This window comes from Barbus barbus, assembly GCF_936440315.1.
Source record: "Barbus barbus genome assembly, chromosome: 5".
In the NCBI taxonomy this organism is placed as follows: Eukaryota; Metazoa; Chordata; class Actinopteri; order Cypriniformes; family Cyprinidae; genus Barbus; species Barbus barbus.
This window is the reverse complement of record NC_136733.1, coordinates 25023104-25042758: the sequence shown is the minus strand read 5'-3', so window position 1 is coordinate 25042758 and position 19655 is coordinate 25023104. Positions and strand designations below refer to the sequence as shown.

The following is a 19655-nucleotide window of genomic DNA, read 5'->3' as shown; positions in this document are numbered from 1 at the left end:
TTAGTGACACAAATATAGAAAGTGTAGAAACTGATTTGAGTGGGTACTGACGTTATGAAGTTCTCTGTGTGCACGGCCGCCTCAGCCAGACTTTGAGGAGGAGCTTTGATTCCATCAGCCTGTAGCTGTTTAATATCACTCTTCAGGCATTGGATCTGATTCTGCACTGGATCCAGCTTGTGCAATCTTGAGTACTGCATCACACAATGATGGAGAAAGAGAGAGAGCTCATGAAAATGTAGGATTTTCTGAGGGGTTGCTAAAATTGTTTATGTTATTAAAGGGGTCGTGAACTGAGAAATCAAAATTCCCTTGATCTTTCGATGTATAAGAGGTCAGTGTGCTATATAAACATTCTGTAAGTTTTAGAACTCAGAACTTTCTTGTTAGTCTAAAAACAGCTTATATTGAAGCCAGTCTGCTAAAACGACAGCTTGTGGAATGTGCCACTTTATGACGTAATAGTGTGGCTAAACACCGCCTCCGGAGAAGATGATCAGCGCCTGCTTCTACATCACTGCCTGTTTAGCCCCGCCCACAAAATTCATGCACGTAGTGAAACGCTCTCGGTTACTTACGTAACCTCAGTTCCCCGAAATGAGGGAACGAGACATTGCTATGGGAAATACATTTTCCTCAAAACTACTGAAGCCTTATTGAATCACGCCAGTGAAACTGGCCAATGGCGTTCAAGCGTGCGAAATGAGAGCGGGAATCCCACTCTATATAAGGCAGTGCTTGTACGTCATCCATTCAGAATATTTGACTGAAGCAACTTGCTTTCTAAGATCCTGAGCTCGGTGACACGGCAATAAGAGCAATGTTTCGTTCCCTCATTTCGGGGAACCGAGGTTACGCAAGTAACCGGTCACTCTACATTGCTATGGGAACGCATAAAATCCCGCCGTGTCACAGCGATGCAGCCTGGCTCGACTAAGTATGTCAAGTTTCACATCCAGAGCCGTAATGAGAGCGTCACCTTCGTCGCTCTGAGGGCCAGATCCGTGGCACGTCGGAGCTCTTTAAACACTTCAGGGTCCGGCCCGTCCTCATCCAGAGACTTGAGCAACTTGGCCTGATATACCTGGAGTATCGCCATCACGTGCAGTGCTGAAGCTGCTTGGCCCGCCGCGGAGAAAGCCTTGCCGGCGAGATTTGCAGTGGTGCGGCAAGGTTTAGAGGGGAGAGACGCGTTGTTTCTCACTCTCCAGTTCGCCGCGGCTGAAGGACAGAGATGGGCAGTGATGGCTTCTTCCACTCGGTCAGCTCCGTCCACAGAAGACAGGAGGGAGGATCCCGGATTATGCACCCGACTGGTGTGTTCCGTGACTTTTTTATCTTGTCATGCACCTTAGGAAGAAAGGGTCTGGATCTCCGCGGGGTGTCTTTTCGGCCGCGATCCAACTGGAGGTACCACTCGTCCAGACGGCTTCTGGCCAGCTCGGCAGGAGGCACCCACTCCAAACCGAGTTCATCCACTGCCTTGGACAGGACGCTTAGGAGATTGACATCACTATGATGGAGGTCCCCCGCATCGCTGCCGTGGGGCGCAGTGTAATCCAGCGGGCTGTTGGACCACTCCTCTCTCGCAAACGCAGCCACCGAAATGGCATCTTCCTCCTCGTCAGCGCCCACCATGGCACCGAAAGACACCACATCTTGAGCGGCGGGGGAGGGGTGGAGATCAGCGGTCATGAAGCACACTGGAAGGGGACCTGCAGCAGGGGGGTGAGGAGCACGTGGGTACTGAGCCTTCTCGTAGAAGATTGGCTGAAGAAAAAGATTCTGAATGGATGACGTACAAGCACTGCCTTATATCCCCTTATATGGGATTCCCGCTCATATTTTGTGCGCTTGAACGCCATTGGCCAGTTTCACTGGCGTGATTCAATAAGACTTCAGTAGTATTCGAGGAAAACGTATCTCCCATAGCAATGTAGAGTGACCGAATTGAAGGGGAACTAGCATCATATCATACTGTACACAAAGAAACTTCACGGCAACCTGTCAAAATAAAAGTGTGGTTTAACATGTAACAGAAATGTATTACTCTTGTATTACTTTTGTACAGAATAATGTACTTCTTTATGTATGAATAATGTTCATTTACTGACAAATTTAAATAAAACAATTCAATGATAAAAATAATTATTACAACCACATTAACCACTTAATTGTAGAAAAAATACAATTATTATTAAGACTTTTTTACAGGAATATTCACACAATTTTTCTACCATTTGAAAATGTTTGATTGCCAAAAAATAAAAGGGTTTCATTTTCATTTGATTAAAAATAAATAATTGTTTCATGCCTTCATTTGATTATCAGAAAAAATAAAACAAGAATTTCTGGAAGAAAAAAAATTGTAGGGCCCTATTGTTCAAAAAGTTGAAACTGAGAGTTTCAGGTACCGATACCAGTACCGTACCGGTTCAAATGTGAACGGTACCCAACCCTAATTGCGACCCATGTACAATAAAACAACTTTTATTAGGCTCCTGAATATGACTGAAGTCTCATCTCATGCAAGTGTACAACTTGCACAGAGCAGGATAGAAATGGCAACTATTCACCTTAACAGTGACATGTGCGGGACCCTGGCAGGGCTGTCCGCCTTTCCCACGGCACTCTAACTGCATTGAGAGTTGGTCTTCTCGGTTTATGTAGAGCTGCGGCAACACCTCCAACAGTTCATTATCTAGAGCGACCTGCTGTGTTTCCCGGACCGTTGCCAACCTGAGAAGAGGACAGTCGTTATTTACAACATAATTTAGCACATACGGAGATGCAAGTACAGCACTACAGCTTATCACGGAGTAATTTGAGAGGCACCGGTTATTAATCATGGCACTGAAGACTTACTTAACATGCACTGTAACATGGGCTGTAAGTGAGTTTTGACATTAGTTTATCAATCAATACATGCTTACTACAAGTCTTACTTGGCTTGATGCTGGAGCTTAGCAAGGTCTTCCTGAATTAAGGCAGTGGAGATTTTCTCATCAGACAGACTCTCAGTGGGAATATCAGGCACTGGAGCCTTCATAGGCACAAGTAACAGCGCCCCCTGGGGGGCATCATGCTTTCTCAGATGAGTGAGAATACGCTCCCTTGCTGTAAATAAATAGATCAGGAATATTATTTAGTGTGAAAAGTCAAATCTGCTGTACAGCAAACTGTGACAATCACTTAAGTTCTAAATATCTAACATCCAAAAATACATCTAAATGTCTTTATTATATAAAATGATAACTTGTACATGCTCAAAGGTTTTCTAATTTTGACTGTTATAAATATAAGAATCCAGACAGAAGAGAATGATTATCAGTGGAAAGTGGGCTCAGTACCAGCCAGAGGATTGATGAAGTCAGTGAAGATGGAGGAGCAGGTGTTATGGGAGAGTGCAGGTTCGCTCTTGACCTTTGACCACAGACTGAGCACTTCCTGCAGCTCATGCTGGGCTCGTTCAATGTCCACATGCTCCATCCACACCTCCTAAAGATGAAGTGACACACAGACATGGCATCAGTTCATATCTGATACTGTTTTGTGTCAAAGAGGTCTTCAGTATCATGCATCTGAAGAAAAAAATAATGACCATAATTTTAAACAAAGGCTCATCTATATATAATGGGGGGGGGGGGATATTTGATCCTCTGCTGATTTTGTAAGTTTGTCCACTGACAAGGAAATGATCATTCTATAATTTTAATGGTATGTTTATTTGAACAGTGAGAGACAGAATAAAAAAAAACCCCAGAAAAACGCATTTCAAAAAAGTTATAAATTGATAAGTATTTGACCCCTTCGCAAAACATGACTTATTACTTGGCAAAAGTGGCAAAACCCTTGTTGGCAATCACAGAGGTCAGACATTTCTTGTAGTTGGCCACCAGGTTTGCAAACATCTCAGGAGGGACTTTGTCCCAAATCAGTATATTAAAATTTTACTATAGATTTATATTTAAATGAAGTATACTTTAATGAAGGATTGTGTGACACTGAACACTCAAGTAGTGGTTGCGAAACATTAAACTCTGCCATTACCGGAATAAACTACATTAAATTATTACAGTTTTTAAATTATAATAATACTTTACAATAGGGGTGGGCGATATGGGAAAAATATCATATCACGATTTTTTATAGAAATATCACGATTCACGATTTTTTGTTGGTTTTACTATTTTGGTTTTACAAGTTGTCTGAGCATTACAGCCAAACTAGAAAGACAAAGATGCATGGCAGATATTTAGGCCAAAGTGGGCGAAGATAAAAAATCTTCGTCATTATTTTCTTTTTCTTTTTAAAAAATAAGAACAAAGATACACATTACAAATACACATAATATACACATAAAACAAACAGTGCTTTATTTCCAGGTACAATAGGTGTATTTAGCAGAGCATTCAATGAAATTGAATGAACAAATATAAAAATAAAACACTAGATAGACTGATTCCTAAAGCAACTGTATTAAAGTTTTTCAGTCAAGAATAGTGAGTGATTTTTCTCTTTTGCGTTTTGTTGTTTTGTTAACGTTAAATGAATAGTTCCCCCACAAATTAATATTCTGTCATCTGTCTGTCAATTCTGTCATAATGTTGTATTTTTATATCATTTACTCAAAAGTTGTTTTAAACCTGAATGAGTTTCTTTCTTCTGCTGAACATTTATAAATGCTATTTTGAAGGAGGAGGAAAACCAAACAGTTGCTGGTCCTCAGTGACTTCCATAGGATTGTTCTTTCCTACTATCAAAGTCAATGTGGACCAGCAACTGTTTGGTTTTCCACTGAGTAAATAATGACAGAAATTAAATTTTAGGGTGAACTATCCCTTTAATGACAGTCGACAGCACGTTTAGTGTCCTGCCCCTTTAAGAGCTGCACGCATCTAATAAACAGGCACGCATCCGTTTCTCTCTTAACTATTTACTTTCATTTTAGAGATAACCAACTCAGTCTGTATGTAAACCTTGTGTGTTTTGACAGTATTGGCGCAAAAAATAAGTTAGTTGAGTAATCAGGCGCTGTTAGACAGGCGTTTTAGCGCGCGTGCTTCAGGTGTATGTGCTCAGAACAAGCGCACGTCAGACCAGCGCGCGAATTAAACATTTAACCAGCAAGGCTTGTATGCAAATAATGTACTTTTGCGATCGCGAATAAGTGCAGTGTCCTGTCAGAGTAACTCTACTGCTGTATGTCGTGTTGTACAGTATATAGAGACGGCGGCGCCAGAACTGTATTTGACAATGTGTGCTGTAGCGCGATACTACCATATTTCTTAAAAAGCAGATCGTGGAGACATTTTTATCGTCCACGATCAAAAATCGTCATATCGCACACCCCTACTTTACAATATTACTGCTTTTACTATATTTTTGATCAAATGCAGCCTTGGTGAGGATATAGAAACTACTTTCAAAAACATTTTTTAAAAATCTTACCAACCCCAAACTTTTTAAAGTATAGATCTGTTAAATAGACAGCTTGACATTTTATTTTTAAATTGTAAGGGATTGTTTTAAATCACGTTTTCATTCAAAACAATCTACTAAATCCTTTGATGGCTCAGACCTCTTCAAGATAAAAAGATAAAGAATGCACTCTGCTGGAGTCAAACAAACCCTCACCTGCTGGCGCTGCATGATTTTGGCTAGGCGATGGGTGTCATACTGCTTTGGCAAAGAAGGCAAGTAAATTTCTTGCTTCTGAAGGTTTTCATCATCCAACCACAAAGCAAACACAGTGAAGAGCCTGAACAAGAGTTAGACATTTAAAAAAATTATTTTCTGTACAAACAATATGGCTGAATGATAAGGCTTCTATTTACAAATTAAATGTAACCAAAAATGGTCACACTTCATTTTGTGTTGAACTTGAGTGTAATACAAATTAAGAACACACAAGTGCACACATCTTGGAAACAGTACCAAGAAAGTTTCTTTCAGATGCTTAATAATCAATTTTATGCAATAGTAAATAGAATAATGAATGTTGAGACAACAAACTCTGAACATTACCGCACAAGCTCAGTGTGCAGCTCAGGAGAGGTCATGTATTGGGTGATGGGCGTCCCTGGGGTGAGCAGACCATCACTGGATTCACCGCTTGAGCAGGGCACTTTCAGAGCCTTACTAGCAGCGTGGTGGAAGTCAGACACTTCAACAAGCCGCTGTCTGATGCTTTTTAACAAGGATAGATGGGCCGCACTATGGAAGTAACGCCTTCCAATACAACCTTTCACCTCCAGCCTGATGGTGTAAAATAATTTAAAAAAAGGGTTCAGAAACACAATCAAACAAACCACAGCACAACACATGCAGTTCACAAATCACAAATATTATACTTCACTTAATATACAAGGCAAAATAAACATTAATTTGGTCATTAAATGCAAAATTAACCTTGAGTGGGTCATCAGGACCCTGAAACACTATTATCCAAAAAATTTAAAAAATAAACACACAAATTAATAACAGACATAAAATACTGAGTCGTGCTGAAATTATTTCATTTTTTTAAAGTAAAGGGAATATTTATATATATTATACATTATATATTGTGGAATATGTCAGTCATGTAATAAAAACTGATATTGTGCAGATACAAAAATAGTAATATACTGACAAACACAGGACATGAAATGCATCTGACATTATGTTCAACACATATCAAAGAACAGAACATAGAAGTTGTGTAAGTCAAAGAGCTGGAACATCAGTCTTGTGAGTCATCAGTACTGCTACATAAAGCTTAGAGTAAAATCTGGTGAAACATGAAATGAGTGAAATCATCAATAAGAAAGGAGTGCAAAACAGGAAATGAGGGGGAGGAAGAAAAAAAAAAAAGAAGGACAGAGGAACAGGGTGAACATTTTCACTTGACAGGGTTTCTGCAGGATTTTTAAGCTAAAAGACTTTTTAAGACCTGCACAAATAAATTTAATACCATATGAGCGCGGTAAGGCAATGTCTATAGTACCATATTAAACTGTAAAATGATTGTAAAAAGCATAATTTACAATTCAGATACAAGTTTTCACAAAAACAAAACGTTTTATAAAATGATCAGCTTTACATTTCAGCCTTTAAAACATTTTTAAGAAAATGGATAAGTCAAAAGTATTAATTATTATATTGATTTAAACAATTATCATCAATAAATTATTATATAAATTAAATAACATGAATCAGGGGTGTGCGATATTGACAAAAAAATTATTATATCTTGATATTTTCTGGGATTTTATCAAGAACGATACTTAGACGACATTTTGCTGAGTGTGTTATTGTGCTGGTATCTTAGAAACTACTATGGACAGCTGACTCCTGATTTTTTTTTTTTATATTCTTCATATTCTGTGTGGTAAGTTAACAGCAGTGATAGAAATTAATCTTTTCCAATAAGGGCATTTTTACCTTTAAGCCATTTTTTCAAAAAGTGTGCATCGTCTTTTGAGTCAAATTCTCGCATTTGGGCTATTAACAAGCAAATGAAATCAGTATCAACAAAATGTATCTTTGCAATGCATCTGAAGTGGCATTTAGAGGTATTTACACATTTGTTTAATGCAGCTCTGAGAGACATAGAATGCTAACCTGCAGTTATGCATAAATAATGTTTTGATATTTGAAACATAAAACGTTGAAAACTGATGTTTGAAATTATTTTTAAAAATGAAGATACTTTAAATATGAAATTAAAACCGCCAGTAGGTGGCAGCAAGTCAGTGTTATTAAGGGAGTCACTGCAATCGAACCAAAGGAAACACCTCATGTTGCTCAGAGACGCAAAACAGCATTGTGGCTCTGTTTGGAATTATTTTTGTTGGAGAAATAGAGCAAAAGCAGGAAATATGGTGTCTAAAACGTAAGTCTCTTTATATTAACTTCTTGTTTATTGAACTGTTGCATAAAATCAATGTCACATTTGTAATCATGCTGACTTTTGGAGAAAATAACGGTACTCTTCCTGTGATATTAACTATATGAAATTATATCAAATATAGGCTATACATTTTCTGCCCCATATCTTAAATTATGTGATCATTCTAAATGCATTTTAATAGACTGAATCGTGCAATGAAAGAAGGAACTCGTACGCGCACTAGTTTAACCTATGTTAACTGATTCATTCTCTGCCAGCAGGTGTGAGATGGTCCTCACTGCAGAACACAAGATCCAGGGGGCATGGTTGGATCTAGATCCAACTCCTCCCACCTTACATATACCTGAACCTACCCATCTCCACCCTCTAGATGTGGATCCAACCCCGCACCCTGGATCTTTGTTCTGCAGTGAGGGGCTGCTGGCAGGTGTCGCGTTTGGCAGAAATATAACGGTTTATAACGGTTAAAGGCAGTACACAAAGAATCGCAGCACCAGACTTTGAACTTACAGCGCTCATGTTTATTTAATGAAATCATAGCCTTTTGAAGTTTAATAGTCACATTCAGCCATATCTCAATTCTGCAAATTTAAGACCTCTTGAAATCATAATTAAGACTTTCTTGCACAATTTAAGACTTTTTAAGACCCCGTGGAAACCCTGCTTGAATATAGAACATACATGTACTTTGAATCCAACATGCATTATGTAACAACTGAAACTGTTTTATGCATTATGTAGTGAACTGAAATAGCATGATAATATATCTAAAAAGTAAAATCTTAATTTTAAGAAGGCAGATACTAAAATCACAATAACAAGCCAAATAAAGACAGAATGCTTTTGTTTAACGCACCCAAACTCTGGTCCAGGTTGACGGAGATAAAGTTGGAAAAACTTCTGCCACACCAAAGGCAGGAGTGGATGATCTGCAGGGGTAGCTAAAGCTTGTTGAGCCCAGCGATAAATCATCAGTCTCTGTAGGGACGGGACGACCTGAAGCTTAAGGCGCACCTGGGATTTCTGACAAACCGGAAAATAAAAACAGGCTAATGAATGACCAATTGAGCTATTATTTTCTATTATCTTTCAATGATGTATACTTTTCATGATTAAAGGATACATTGTTTTTTTTATCTTTGAAATTACTTAATTAAAAATATCACCAATAAGACAAAATACATAGCCTCTAAGGGAACATAGGACATAAGTTGGGAGGAAAAAGTTAGTCCATTTGCTCGCAAAAAGTTGTGCATCGCCCCAAGAAACTTTGCGTTCACAAAAAACCAAAACATTCTTCACATCTCATGTTTATTTCATCACCATGCTTTAGGGGCTTCGTAACGAAAACACTGATGTATCAGGTAGACAAGTTTTACCTGATAGATCCACAAAGTGAAAAATCTAAACCGTCTAAAACAATTTTAACATTCCCTGATAATTTCAGGTGTGCTCAAAATGTTCTCATCAATGTGGCTGCACATGATAATTGTACTGTAGTATGAGAAGAATGAAAGTTTACCTTCAGAGCCTGATCTGGCGTGTAGGCAGGGTTTGAGAGGAGCTCATGCTCCACACAGCGTCGCAGCTGAGAGTCTTCCTCGAACATTGTCTCCATGTTGAGGACCAACCAAGCAAACCACACCTTCAGACAAAATTAAAACACGGAGAGGGAAATGGTGACTAAAAGTAATCAGATCTAGATGAGCTTTTTAAGCAATAACCTGCACATACCTCTCCTGTGAGAGAATTGCCCTCAATGAAGGATGGAGTGATATTTCCTGCCACTATCCAGCCCATAAGAGATGACAGCAAACCTTTGTCTCCATGGTAACCTAAAGCACTCTAAAAGGCAAATACAAAAACACATAAAAAAAAGTAGTTCTAAGTTTTCTAAGTAGTTTGTTTTAAGCCATTTGTTAAAAGAAGTAACAAATCCAAGAGGAGAAAACCTTATGTAGTTGGTAGAGATGTTTCTGGAGACATTCCTCTTGTTGGTGAAGAAATGCAGCATGGCACAGGTGGTCCAGAAGGTAGAGAACAGCTTTGTCTCGATGCCAGAGCTTCTGTTCTATCAACACCTGAAGCCAGAACTCAAGAACAGCTACTGCACCAACACGACCAGGCCTGGAGCTCTCCAGAATATGAGCCTGAAGGATAGGAAGATCTTTCCATGATCTTAAAAACCTCCAAATTCAGGTTTTAGTTTAAAGGTTTTGTATTTAAATTTTAATTACTTTTATGTACACAAAACTATGAAGTAAGATTTATTTTTGAAATATTTTTTTTTTCAGCAAGGATACAATAAATTGATCAAAAGTGACAGTAGACATTTATGATGTTACAAAAGATTTGTATTTGCGGTTCTTTTAAACTTTCTATTAAAAATTCTGAAAATGTCCAGTCAGCATATTAGACTGATTTCTAAAGGAACGTGAAATGGAAGACTGCTATAATGGCTGCTGATAATTTTTTCAGTTATAATAATTTATTACTGTTTTCACAGTATTTTTGATCAAATAATCGCTGACTTGGTGAGCAAAGGAGACTCTCTAAAAATTCTCTAAAATAAACTTTTAAACTTTTTTTATGGGCGAGTTGTATTGGATAATAAAGAAAAAGAGCAACAAGTGCCAGTATATATGCAAAATCCTTTAACAGATTTCAAAATCCCACCTGGATCACACTGTTAAGGAGTTTGATGTTCTCACATGTAGAGGTACCAATCAGATGCTGGGCCACCTTCTGTGTAACCTGTTGGGTCACACCCTGAGTCCCACTATCCAGCTGCAAGAAGAGCTGGATACAGCTCAGAAACCTGATTAACATTTAGAGAAAAGCATTAGTATTGCTTACAAACCTACAACAATATATTAATTCATTATTTATGCTGTAAAAATAAACATTTCAAGGACTAACAGAAAGTGATAAATATATGACAATATAAACATAAATGTTCTTAACTGTTCATTTTTGAGCAGGTAGAACTGGCAGTGGTAGACTAGAGGAAGAATGTTTTCCAGTATGTGCACTACAGCTTTGAGATGACGGGACTGAACCAGAGTCTTCAGCAGAGATATTCCGTCACTGCAGAACTTCTCCAAACTGTCAAATGCAAAACATTGAATTCATGTTACTAGATTTGGATTTTCATCCTGCTTGGAACATTACTGTTGATGAATCAGTCAGTCTATGGTCAGCACACTTCATCTATTAGAATCAAAAGAGTATATTCCTTCCAAACCTGTGCCCAATGGTGGTCATGCCAATAGCCAGAAAACAGCCGGTGGGGATGCCCGCTTTGACTGCTTTGAACACTGGGTGCATGGTGGGAGTGTCTGTGATCTCAGGCACACTGGGAGCGCTGGAGGAGGGAAGAGGGCACCAGGTATTCTGAGGACTTATTTCATTGACATGGAGCTTTAGCCTAAGAACCAGATCCCAGGCCCACTGGTTAAAGGAGGATTCTGGTGTCTGGCCAAGCCGCACCACGTTAGCCAGGTAAGACACCTGCAGAGTTATCATGCATAAAATGTGAGCTGATAACAATTCAAATGGCATTAGGAAGAAAATGTTCATTCTATGAGGAAACTTGTTAACTATTAAGAAGCTGATCAAACTTTTGGCTATTATTTCTGCTGATGAATGGGGGCGAACAACTGCAAACTAGACATTTTACAAAGATTTATATAGTCTGTATTAGCTTCATTATGCATTAACCCCTCCCCCCCACACACACACACACATACACAAGAAAGCTTTATCAATACTGATGACAATCAATGCTGATTAAGAGCCTTATTTCACTATGTGAAACATACCTGTTTGATGCCTTCTGAGAGGATTCCACCATATGGTTTGTCTGTGAGATATTTTTGATATGCCTCAATCACCAAAAGTGCGACTTCACTATGCAAAGATGCTGGTAAAATGAGGCAACCATTCTGTTGGTGAGAGAGAAAGTTATACTTCTTATATACAACACTTAAAAAAGCTAATTTAATAGTCAGATTAACCACACAAGGAATTAGTTTGTATCAGGCGTATCAACAACTCATCAGAGAATATCACGATTTAGCACAAAAGTACACTATCCATGGACACATCTGTTAGATAAAAAAAATCAGTGCACATCTTTCCATGTTTATGACTGAGACTCACAGGCTGAAATCCCCAGTTGAGGCCCTCTAGTACGATGCAGGCTAATCTGTTCTCCACAGCAGTGAGACTGAAGTTTAACAGCCAATCTCGGATCAACCCCACCTCAGCTCGAGCTGGCGTCCACAAGTGCAGGGGCAACTCCTTGAAAAGGTACAGTGACACCTGGGGAGATAATCATAATTAGGGAAAATAACAGAATGTATCAGTATTTGCTGACAATATTTCAGAATGTATCAGTATTTGAACAGACAATACAAAAAAGTGGCTTTAGAAGTCAATATATTGTTTGTTTTATTTCCCTATCATTGAAAATAAGCCTATCCCTGGCTCATGGTTCATAGAAGTCTTACCTACAATTAAATTTCTGCATCTCATGACATGACTGACACAATTTTAAAAATGTATCCAGAGACCCTGCATTCCATTCTGCTTCATCTACAACAGCTGTGCTGAATGCATAATGTTGCTTGCTTAACTGTTGTTCTTCATCAATCTCTGCTCAGTTCTTATGTCTTTGGTGAACTGATGGATGCTGTAGTTCACTCACCATGCCCACTTTCTCTATGGTCTCTCTCAGTCTCTTCAACAGCACAGAGATGATGTGAGGGTGGGCAGTCGCTATAGCAGCAAGCAACTCCCGCCCAACTTTAGAAAAGATTTCACGGGTGGTGATACTAACATAGGACACCTTAAAGGAAAGAGTAATCAAATATTCCTTGCACTTAAAACGTCTGGATGATGTTATGATTAGATGATGGATTCATCATAAAGGTCTTCAGTAAAAGTTCAGAAAAAAAAGTCAAGTCACCTCGTAAATCTCTAGCACTATGTTCCTGACAAATTCAGGGTCTACGTCAGTACGTCGGGGCTGGGCCATATGTGCAAACGTTGTCAACAGGCAGATTCCATCTGAGCTGTTTATCTCTGACAGCCAGCACTGAAACTTCTCCTGATGACTTGGTTCTGGACATACATAAAGTCAGAAAGGTTGAGAACCAACGCTCTAAACTATTCTTTTTGTGTTCACCAGCATCAGATGTGCTTGGTGTCTCACCTCTGAGCCCCTGGATACAGTCCTCAACACTCAGGCTACAGCTTAGCTTCTCCAGACCGTCCATCTCTGCACACTGCATAATGTAGAAGATCTTCCACAGCATGGAGCTGGATAACGTGCCATATGGCATCTCAGACATGAACAGCCATATGCCCAGTCTGTGAATCAATAAAGGGTTAGTTAAATAGACAGCTTCAAAAAGAGATGTGTATAGTAAAGTAAATCTTTTATTGACAGAAAACATAGAGAGGAGACAGAAAAGAATATGGCGAGAGAGGGGCAATGGGATCAGGGCACAATGTACTCCCTTGTAGGCACCAAAGCTTAATGTCTGGAGTATGTTTACTAATAGTTAGGCCCCAGTTCTGGAATTACTCTATACCTCTTGGCCTTGAGCACATGAAGCACTGCTCTCAGGAAGAGATGGTCAAACTCGACCTGCAGCTTCTCCGTTGAAAATGATTGTTCCTGCATTGTGGTCCTGCTCACACCAGTCAGGCTGATGTACTGCGCCCAGTGGTCACTAACATAACAGAGCGTCATCCTAGAATAAGGAGAGAAAAAAAACCCCTCAAAGGTCTAAATTACTGGTCAGTTAAATACGACTGAAAACCTACCAAATAGCTTTTAATAATGTAAGAAAATATACATTCATAATAACATCTGTAGTTTGTCAGGATTACTTAAGATAGATATTTTATAGTATGAAAAAGACTTAAATTAATAAACTTACAAACCTGATCATGTAACCAATTCTCTTTACAAATTGGCGATAACGAGCTCTGTTGTAAGTCTGCAAGCCGACAGCAAGCAGTTCGACCAGTGAAGAAGCAAATGCAAATATCTTCATCATCTTTTGACTGGTGGTGGCTTGAGGCTGATAGTCGCCTATTGGCAAGAGTGACATTTATCAGGTCAACTAACTAGAAACAGTATAAAATGTCAACATTAATATACAAATAACTTTTCTAATGATTTCTAAGTCTTAGGGGAAATGGCTTTTTAAGCTTTTTTTCCATTTAGGATGCCCATTCACTTTCTTATATTGTCAGTACATTTTTCAATATTTCGCCATTTGCATTCTATTGAAAATGTCACACAAGGGTGAGTAAATGATGACAGAACTTGCTTTTCTGGGTGAACTATCCCTTTAATAACAGGTGAATACTATACAATCTACTGACCAGTAAATAAGGAGAACCAGATACACTGAACATTGCATGGCTGTCTAAGCTCATTTATGGGGGCATTATGACAGTCTCACCTTTAGAGCAGATACCCAGTAAGTGTTTGAAGAGCTCATCAAAGGGAAACTGAGAGAACAGAGAAACCAGATCATCTTCAGACAGCAGCATCCAGCTTGTTTCTGGGTCTTCATCCTGATAAAGTTCACAAGAGTGTTACAGTAGGCATTCACATGGGAGTATGGTGTATAGTCATAACAACCACAACAAAGGTTTTGTTGGTGGTTACAAAAGAGACACAAAATATTGACACTTTTGGTCTGCTGACAGAAGTCAAAAGTCAAAACAGCAGTCTGTAAAATCTAATCAGAAGTTAAAGCAATAATTATAACCGATTCCTGCATTGAGGTCTGAAGCCATTAGCAAAAAATAAAAAATCCTTCTGTTTTTATTTTCAAAATGTAATCCGAATGAGCATAACCATTTGAGTTCAGACAATCTCTTATAAAGCATTGACACAGGGGCTGAGCAGAAATGTCAGTTTCATGATGAACCCTCACCTCCTCTCCACCCTCATCCACAAGAGTCCAGTTACCAGATGCAGGCCCTGTAAGACTGTTGTTGCCCTTCGCATCACTGGGCTTCATGTGTGCAAGGAAGTCTGCACGGTGCCTGCATGTCACACACACAACTCCATATTTAATGAAAACCAAAATGTCATTATCTCCAGTTCGTGCTTTTAGTTATAACTGGTTTATACCCAAGCAATAGCTATTCAAATTAGACTCAATTGTGATAATATAAACAATTATACAGATAATAATAAAGGACAAAATTCAATGAATCATGAGCTCAGTTTCCAGTAAAGCTAATCTTCACCTCGCTGGAGACATGAGGATAGCCAGGGCCTGCATGAAATGATACACTCCAGATGGGTTTTCCAATACTTTAATCTATGGAAGGAAAGCAGATTCAATGACTATTATAAGAGATATTTTTTAATTTCCCTGTTAACATTTACTATTGTTTCAGCTCATTTGAGCCACATATCAAGGCTCTGCTTCAGTACCTGTAGGAATGGCACAGCCCATTTCCCCACATCTGTCGGGCAGCAGAGCAGGTGATTTAGGATGAACAGATGATCTCCTGTAGAACCGACCTGATGCAGCACAGACACCTGGGTGGAGAAAAGCAGATCTTTTAAACTAGCTCCATTGATCTCTATAGTAATGTAAGAGTATTAATATTGCAAACATAGCTTGCATTAAATAAATTAAAGAACATCAGAATAAAATATTTACAATATTTCCAAACTATTTACAGCTACTAATAATGCACTGTTGTTCAAAAGTTCTATTTTTTATGGTTTTGAAAGTCTCTTAAGCTTAACTAAGGCTATGTTTATTTATTTGATAGAAAATAGAGTAAAAATATTACTTTTGTGAAATATACAATTTTAAAATAGCTGTTTTATATATAAAATAATTAAATAATATTTTCTAGTAGTGTGATCTCATGTTATCTTTAAAATTGCAATTTCTCCATTCATAGCTGGTTATTGGGGGTCTTTACCAGCCTCTGAAGCCACAGATGTATGTCAGCCTGAAACTGAGAATCATCAAGGACCCGTCGGGTGAAGATGAACAGCACACTGATGCTATCCTTCAGCGGTTGCAAAGAAGAGGGCTGAGACTTTGGACTCACTGAGAAATTCAATATAAAACAAACCACACAAAAATCAATAGATAGCATGACATTCAAAATGACACAACATCCTATCCGTTTTCAATTATCAGTATGACCAGACAAAATAACACAAAAGTAATACAGTTATCAGTTTTGGTCCAGTCTTTGGTTAAAGGGGTCATATGATGCGATTTCAAGTTTTCCTTTCTCTCTGGAGTGTTACAAGCTGTTCATGCATAGATAAGATCCCTGAAGTTGCAAAGACTAAAGTCTCAAAACCAAAGAGATATTCTACCACGCCCCCCTAAAACGGCTCATTCAAACACGCCCCCACATATCTATGTCACGATGTGGAAATATTTGCGTAATGCTGCCCAAATGTTCATGCAAAGAAAGAAGGCATGGTTTCAGTAACCGCAGTTAGTGTTGATGCAGTCATGTCAGGGAGACACTGTGTGTTTCTATGCAAAAGCAAAAGCACTTTATTTGGCCTTCCGAAAGTAGATGCATTTAGGAATCATTAAGATTACTTGCAACAGAACTGAACAACCCAGATGTTCGAATTTGTGCAACGCATTTTATGGACAACCGTTTCGTGAACCTAGGAGAGGTGGTAATTCTTTTTTTGTGAAAATTGTTTTTATTTAAAAGGCAAACTCAAGTACATGAAAAGAAACACAAAACCCCCCCAAAAAACATACATGAATACAAAAACAACAATGGTCTGCAGGATTGTACGAGGAGAAAAGAGCAAACAACTGAAGCAGAAACAACAGAATTATCAGTTAGGATCTGGGAGAATTACTTTTCACAAGGGATGTATTCTGTCAGCATTATCACCATTTCTGTCTAAAATGGAAATATTTAAATTTCTTCAAACAGTTATCAAAACACCTTTAGTTTTATTGTCAGTCGCAGCTAAAGAGACCACCTCGTAATATTTATTATTGCATCTATGAACATCATCCATCCACAAATGAGCTTTCTGGATCAAAGCAATGTCAACCTTTTTTTGTCACAGAAGTTGTAAAAAGTTGTACGTTTATGGGGGCCATTTAAACCATTGACATTACAACATATATACATTTTAGTCATAACTACCAAACAAATAAGTGAACTGAACAAATGAGAGAACGTTGTACCACTGCAAATGAATTAACTCAAGTCTGCCTTTAAAAATCCATTAACATAAAGAAAACCCACCCCATGAAACTTTTACAGACTGGGGTGAAAACCCCAGCCTGCCGCCCTCCCCTGTCTTAATCAGTGACAGTAACATGACAGCCAGTACCATTCTTTAGAACACCACCAATTAGCCCTATTATAAGAGAACAGAATAACTGTGAATTCACACGAGTGATAAAGTGGGGTTAAAAAAAATAACTGTGCCAGCTGGCCAATCAGAGCAGAATGTACTTGTCAGAATGAGGGGCTTTATAGAAAACGATGCGTTTGAGAGAGGCGGGCAATAGAGGACCTACAATAATGTACAGTATTTGAAAAATAATGTGTTTTTTGAACATTAAAGCATGTATCATCATATTCTGTTACACCAAATACACAAAATAATGATCTTTAAAAAAGCATCATAAGACCCCTTTAAAAGTGCTGAATACATAAACACAGAACAAGCTAAATCAAATGAGTATTGAATTTTATATGCTTCATTATTTATTAATTTAATTTGCCTCAAAATATTTTTTTTTTACATTTGCCAGAATTTGGTGTTTTGTCAGACCAAACAACCAGTGTAATAATGAAAGTATTTCTGACAGTCATTGTACTCATTAGCAACAGTGTAAACTAACCAATTATTTATGTTTTATGTACAGTCTAGACTTATCAGTGTGTACTTGCCTGTGCTTGTCTCTTGCACAGCCACACTCTTGGTGGTGGGGTTACTGCTGAGCAAGCGGTAGAGATAAGACTCCACTTGTAGACGGGACAGGATGGAGGTGTATGAGTGCAGGGCCACTGTCTGATGGAGAATTTCTGCTTTCGCAGAAAACAAATGCTTCAGCTCAGCTAATGCAGCCTCGTTCATTGTCACCTGCTGGTAGCAGTGGTAGCCAAACACCTTGGTCTGGTCCGCACATACACCCTGTAAAGCAAACAGGTGTGTTTGTGATGAATAAAATAGACAGATGCAATGCATGTTTATGGTAAAGGCATGGTGTGACTTAAACAAACAGCTGGGACGTACTATAAAACTTTATTAGACTAGAGATCACGCTAGTAAAATTTTGCAGAAAAACATACAGCTTATCAGGGTTGTGCATCATTCACACGTGAAATTTTATTAAATGAGAATTGAGGTAGCAAACAGGATGCAAAATCACAAATCAAATTTGAATTCAAGTAAATTAAAATAAATTGATGTTCAAAGAAATTCATATTGATTTAACTACTGAAGAAAGGCAAAGAACCAAAGCTTTTTTTAGACATATTTAAAAGATATTTTTAAAAGATGTCTTGACATTTCAGTTTATAGGTTTTAATAGAACTATATTTAGACAGAATGATAAATAGCTGACAGACAGATACACAGACAGACAGAACAATAAACACATAGATGGGTTGTCTTGACATCTTAAAGCTTATAGACTTTAATAGAACAATATTTAGATAGAAGCACAGGCAAAAAACACAACAGAGAGGCAAACAGATAAAAAAGAGAGATACACAGGTATGACAAACCTGCAATGAAAGCCTTTCATCCTTGAAGCTCCACAGGCGATTCTGCACATTTTTGCAGTCTGAATTAGCAGCCTGCATTTCAGTCTGGGCCTGTGTCATCTGCTTACGGCACCTCCAATAGCTCAGCAGCAGCTCGTACAGCTCATGTCCTTCTTGGTGGGCCAGATTCTGGAACTCCGCTTCATGAATTTCCACGTTTTCCAACCAGGAACCAGGTTCCCATGTACGTAGCTGCTCGCTAGTGAAGGGCTTCACAGATTGGCAGGTCCTGGGCAGCTCTGGGCAAAGCCTCTGCCTGGGTCTCTCCACATCAGCGACCTCCACAGGGACCAAGCTAGGCGGGGAGGACTCCTGGTTAGCCAGAGGAAGTACAGCTGGAGCTACTTGTCCCTCAGAAGCCACTGTCATACAAGAAGCATCTAACAGTCCATAGGTGATGGAGTATGAATCTTCTGAAAGCTGAGGCTCAGAGCAGGAAGCTGGGATAGATGGATATATAGAAGGGACACTAAATGGCTCAAGTTTTGCACTAAGAGGTTTGGGATCACTTTGACAGGATTGAAAGGGTGCCAAAGCTTGGTCCACCCGAGGTGCCGTGTCTTGTGATGGCGTTTTATGCTCTTTCTCTTCATTGCAAGATGCTTTCTTCACTATTTCAGTAGTATCTGACAAGAGAACTTGGTCTTGATCGTTTTCAGCTTTGTCATCATGGTCTAGTGAGGTCTGAGTGGCGGGTGGTTTCAGATCAGGAGCTGGAGGCTCATGAGAAAGGCTAAGCGGGACATCAGTGAACTCAGAAGCTGGCACTGGCTCATTAACGGCTGTTGAAGGTCCTGAAGGCTGTCTAACACTCTCTGCCTGTCTCTCCTTTTTGACCTGTTAATGAAGCACAACTTTATTCAGTAATCAGGATTATGAGAAATATGCCTCTTTAATGAAAACAAGTTCTAAACTCTCAAAATTGTAAGTGTAGTAAAAG

At 38.8% G+C, this 19655-nt stretch overlaps 1 protein-coding gene across 1 annotated transcript in view; it reads right to left on the bottom strand.

Moving 5' to 3' along the window:
* LOC306870468 (ectopic P granules protein 5 homolog) overlaps window positions 1–19655 on the bottom strand; it is a 33168-nt gene that overhangs the window by 11454 nt on the left and 2059 nt on the right. The window contains exons 3-29 of the mRNA XM_079417768.1: window positions 18677–19552; window positions 17833–18080; window positions 15866–15992; window positions 15363–15470; window positions 15173–15246; window positions 14854–14965; window positions 14374–14488; window positions 13847–13997; window positions 13492–13653; window positions 13110–13267; window positions 12864–13018; window positions 12603–12743; window positions 12056–12217; window positions 11716–11838; window positions 11139–11404; window positions 10859–10999; window positions 10571–10712; window positions 9847–10044; window positions 9629–9739; window positions 9417–9539; window positions 8751–8917; window positions 6028–6258; window positions 5638–5761; window positions 3351–3498; window positions 2946–3117; window positions 2577–2739; window positions 52–194 (exon numbers count right to left, since the gene is read on the bottom strand). Coding sequence (XP_079273894.1) covers window positions 52–194; window positions 2577–2739; window positions 2946–3117; window positions 3351–3498; window positions 5638–5761; window positions 6028–6258; window positions 8751–8917; window positions 9417–9539; window positions 9629–9739; window positions 9847–10044; window positions 10571–10712; window positions 10859–10999; window positions 11139–11404; window positions 11716–11838; window positions 12056–12217; window positions 12603–12743; window positions 12864–13018; window positions 13110–13267; window positions 13492–13653; window positions 13847–13997; window positions 14374–14488; window positions 14854–14965; window positions 15173–15246; window positions 15363–15470; window positions 15866–15992; window positions 17833–18080; window positions 18677–19552 — 4841 coding nt within the window. The remainder of the gene's footprint in view (window positions 1–51; window positions 195–2576; window positions 2740–2945; window positions 3118–3350; window positions 3499–5637; window positions 5762–6027; window positions 6259–8750; window positions 8918–9416; window positions 9540–9628; window positions 9740–9846; window positions 10045–10570; window positions 10713–10858; window positions 11000–11138; window positions 11405–11715; window positions 11839–12055; window positions 12218–12602; window positions 12744–12863; window positions 13019–13109; window positions 13268–13491; window positions 13654–13846; window positions 13998–14373; window positions 14489–14853; window positions 14966–15172; window positions 15247–15362; window positions 15471–15865; window positions 15993–17832; window positions 18081–18676; window positions 19553–19655) is intronic.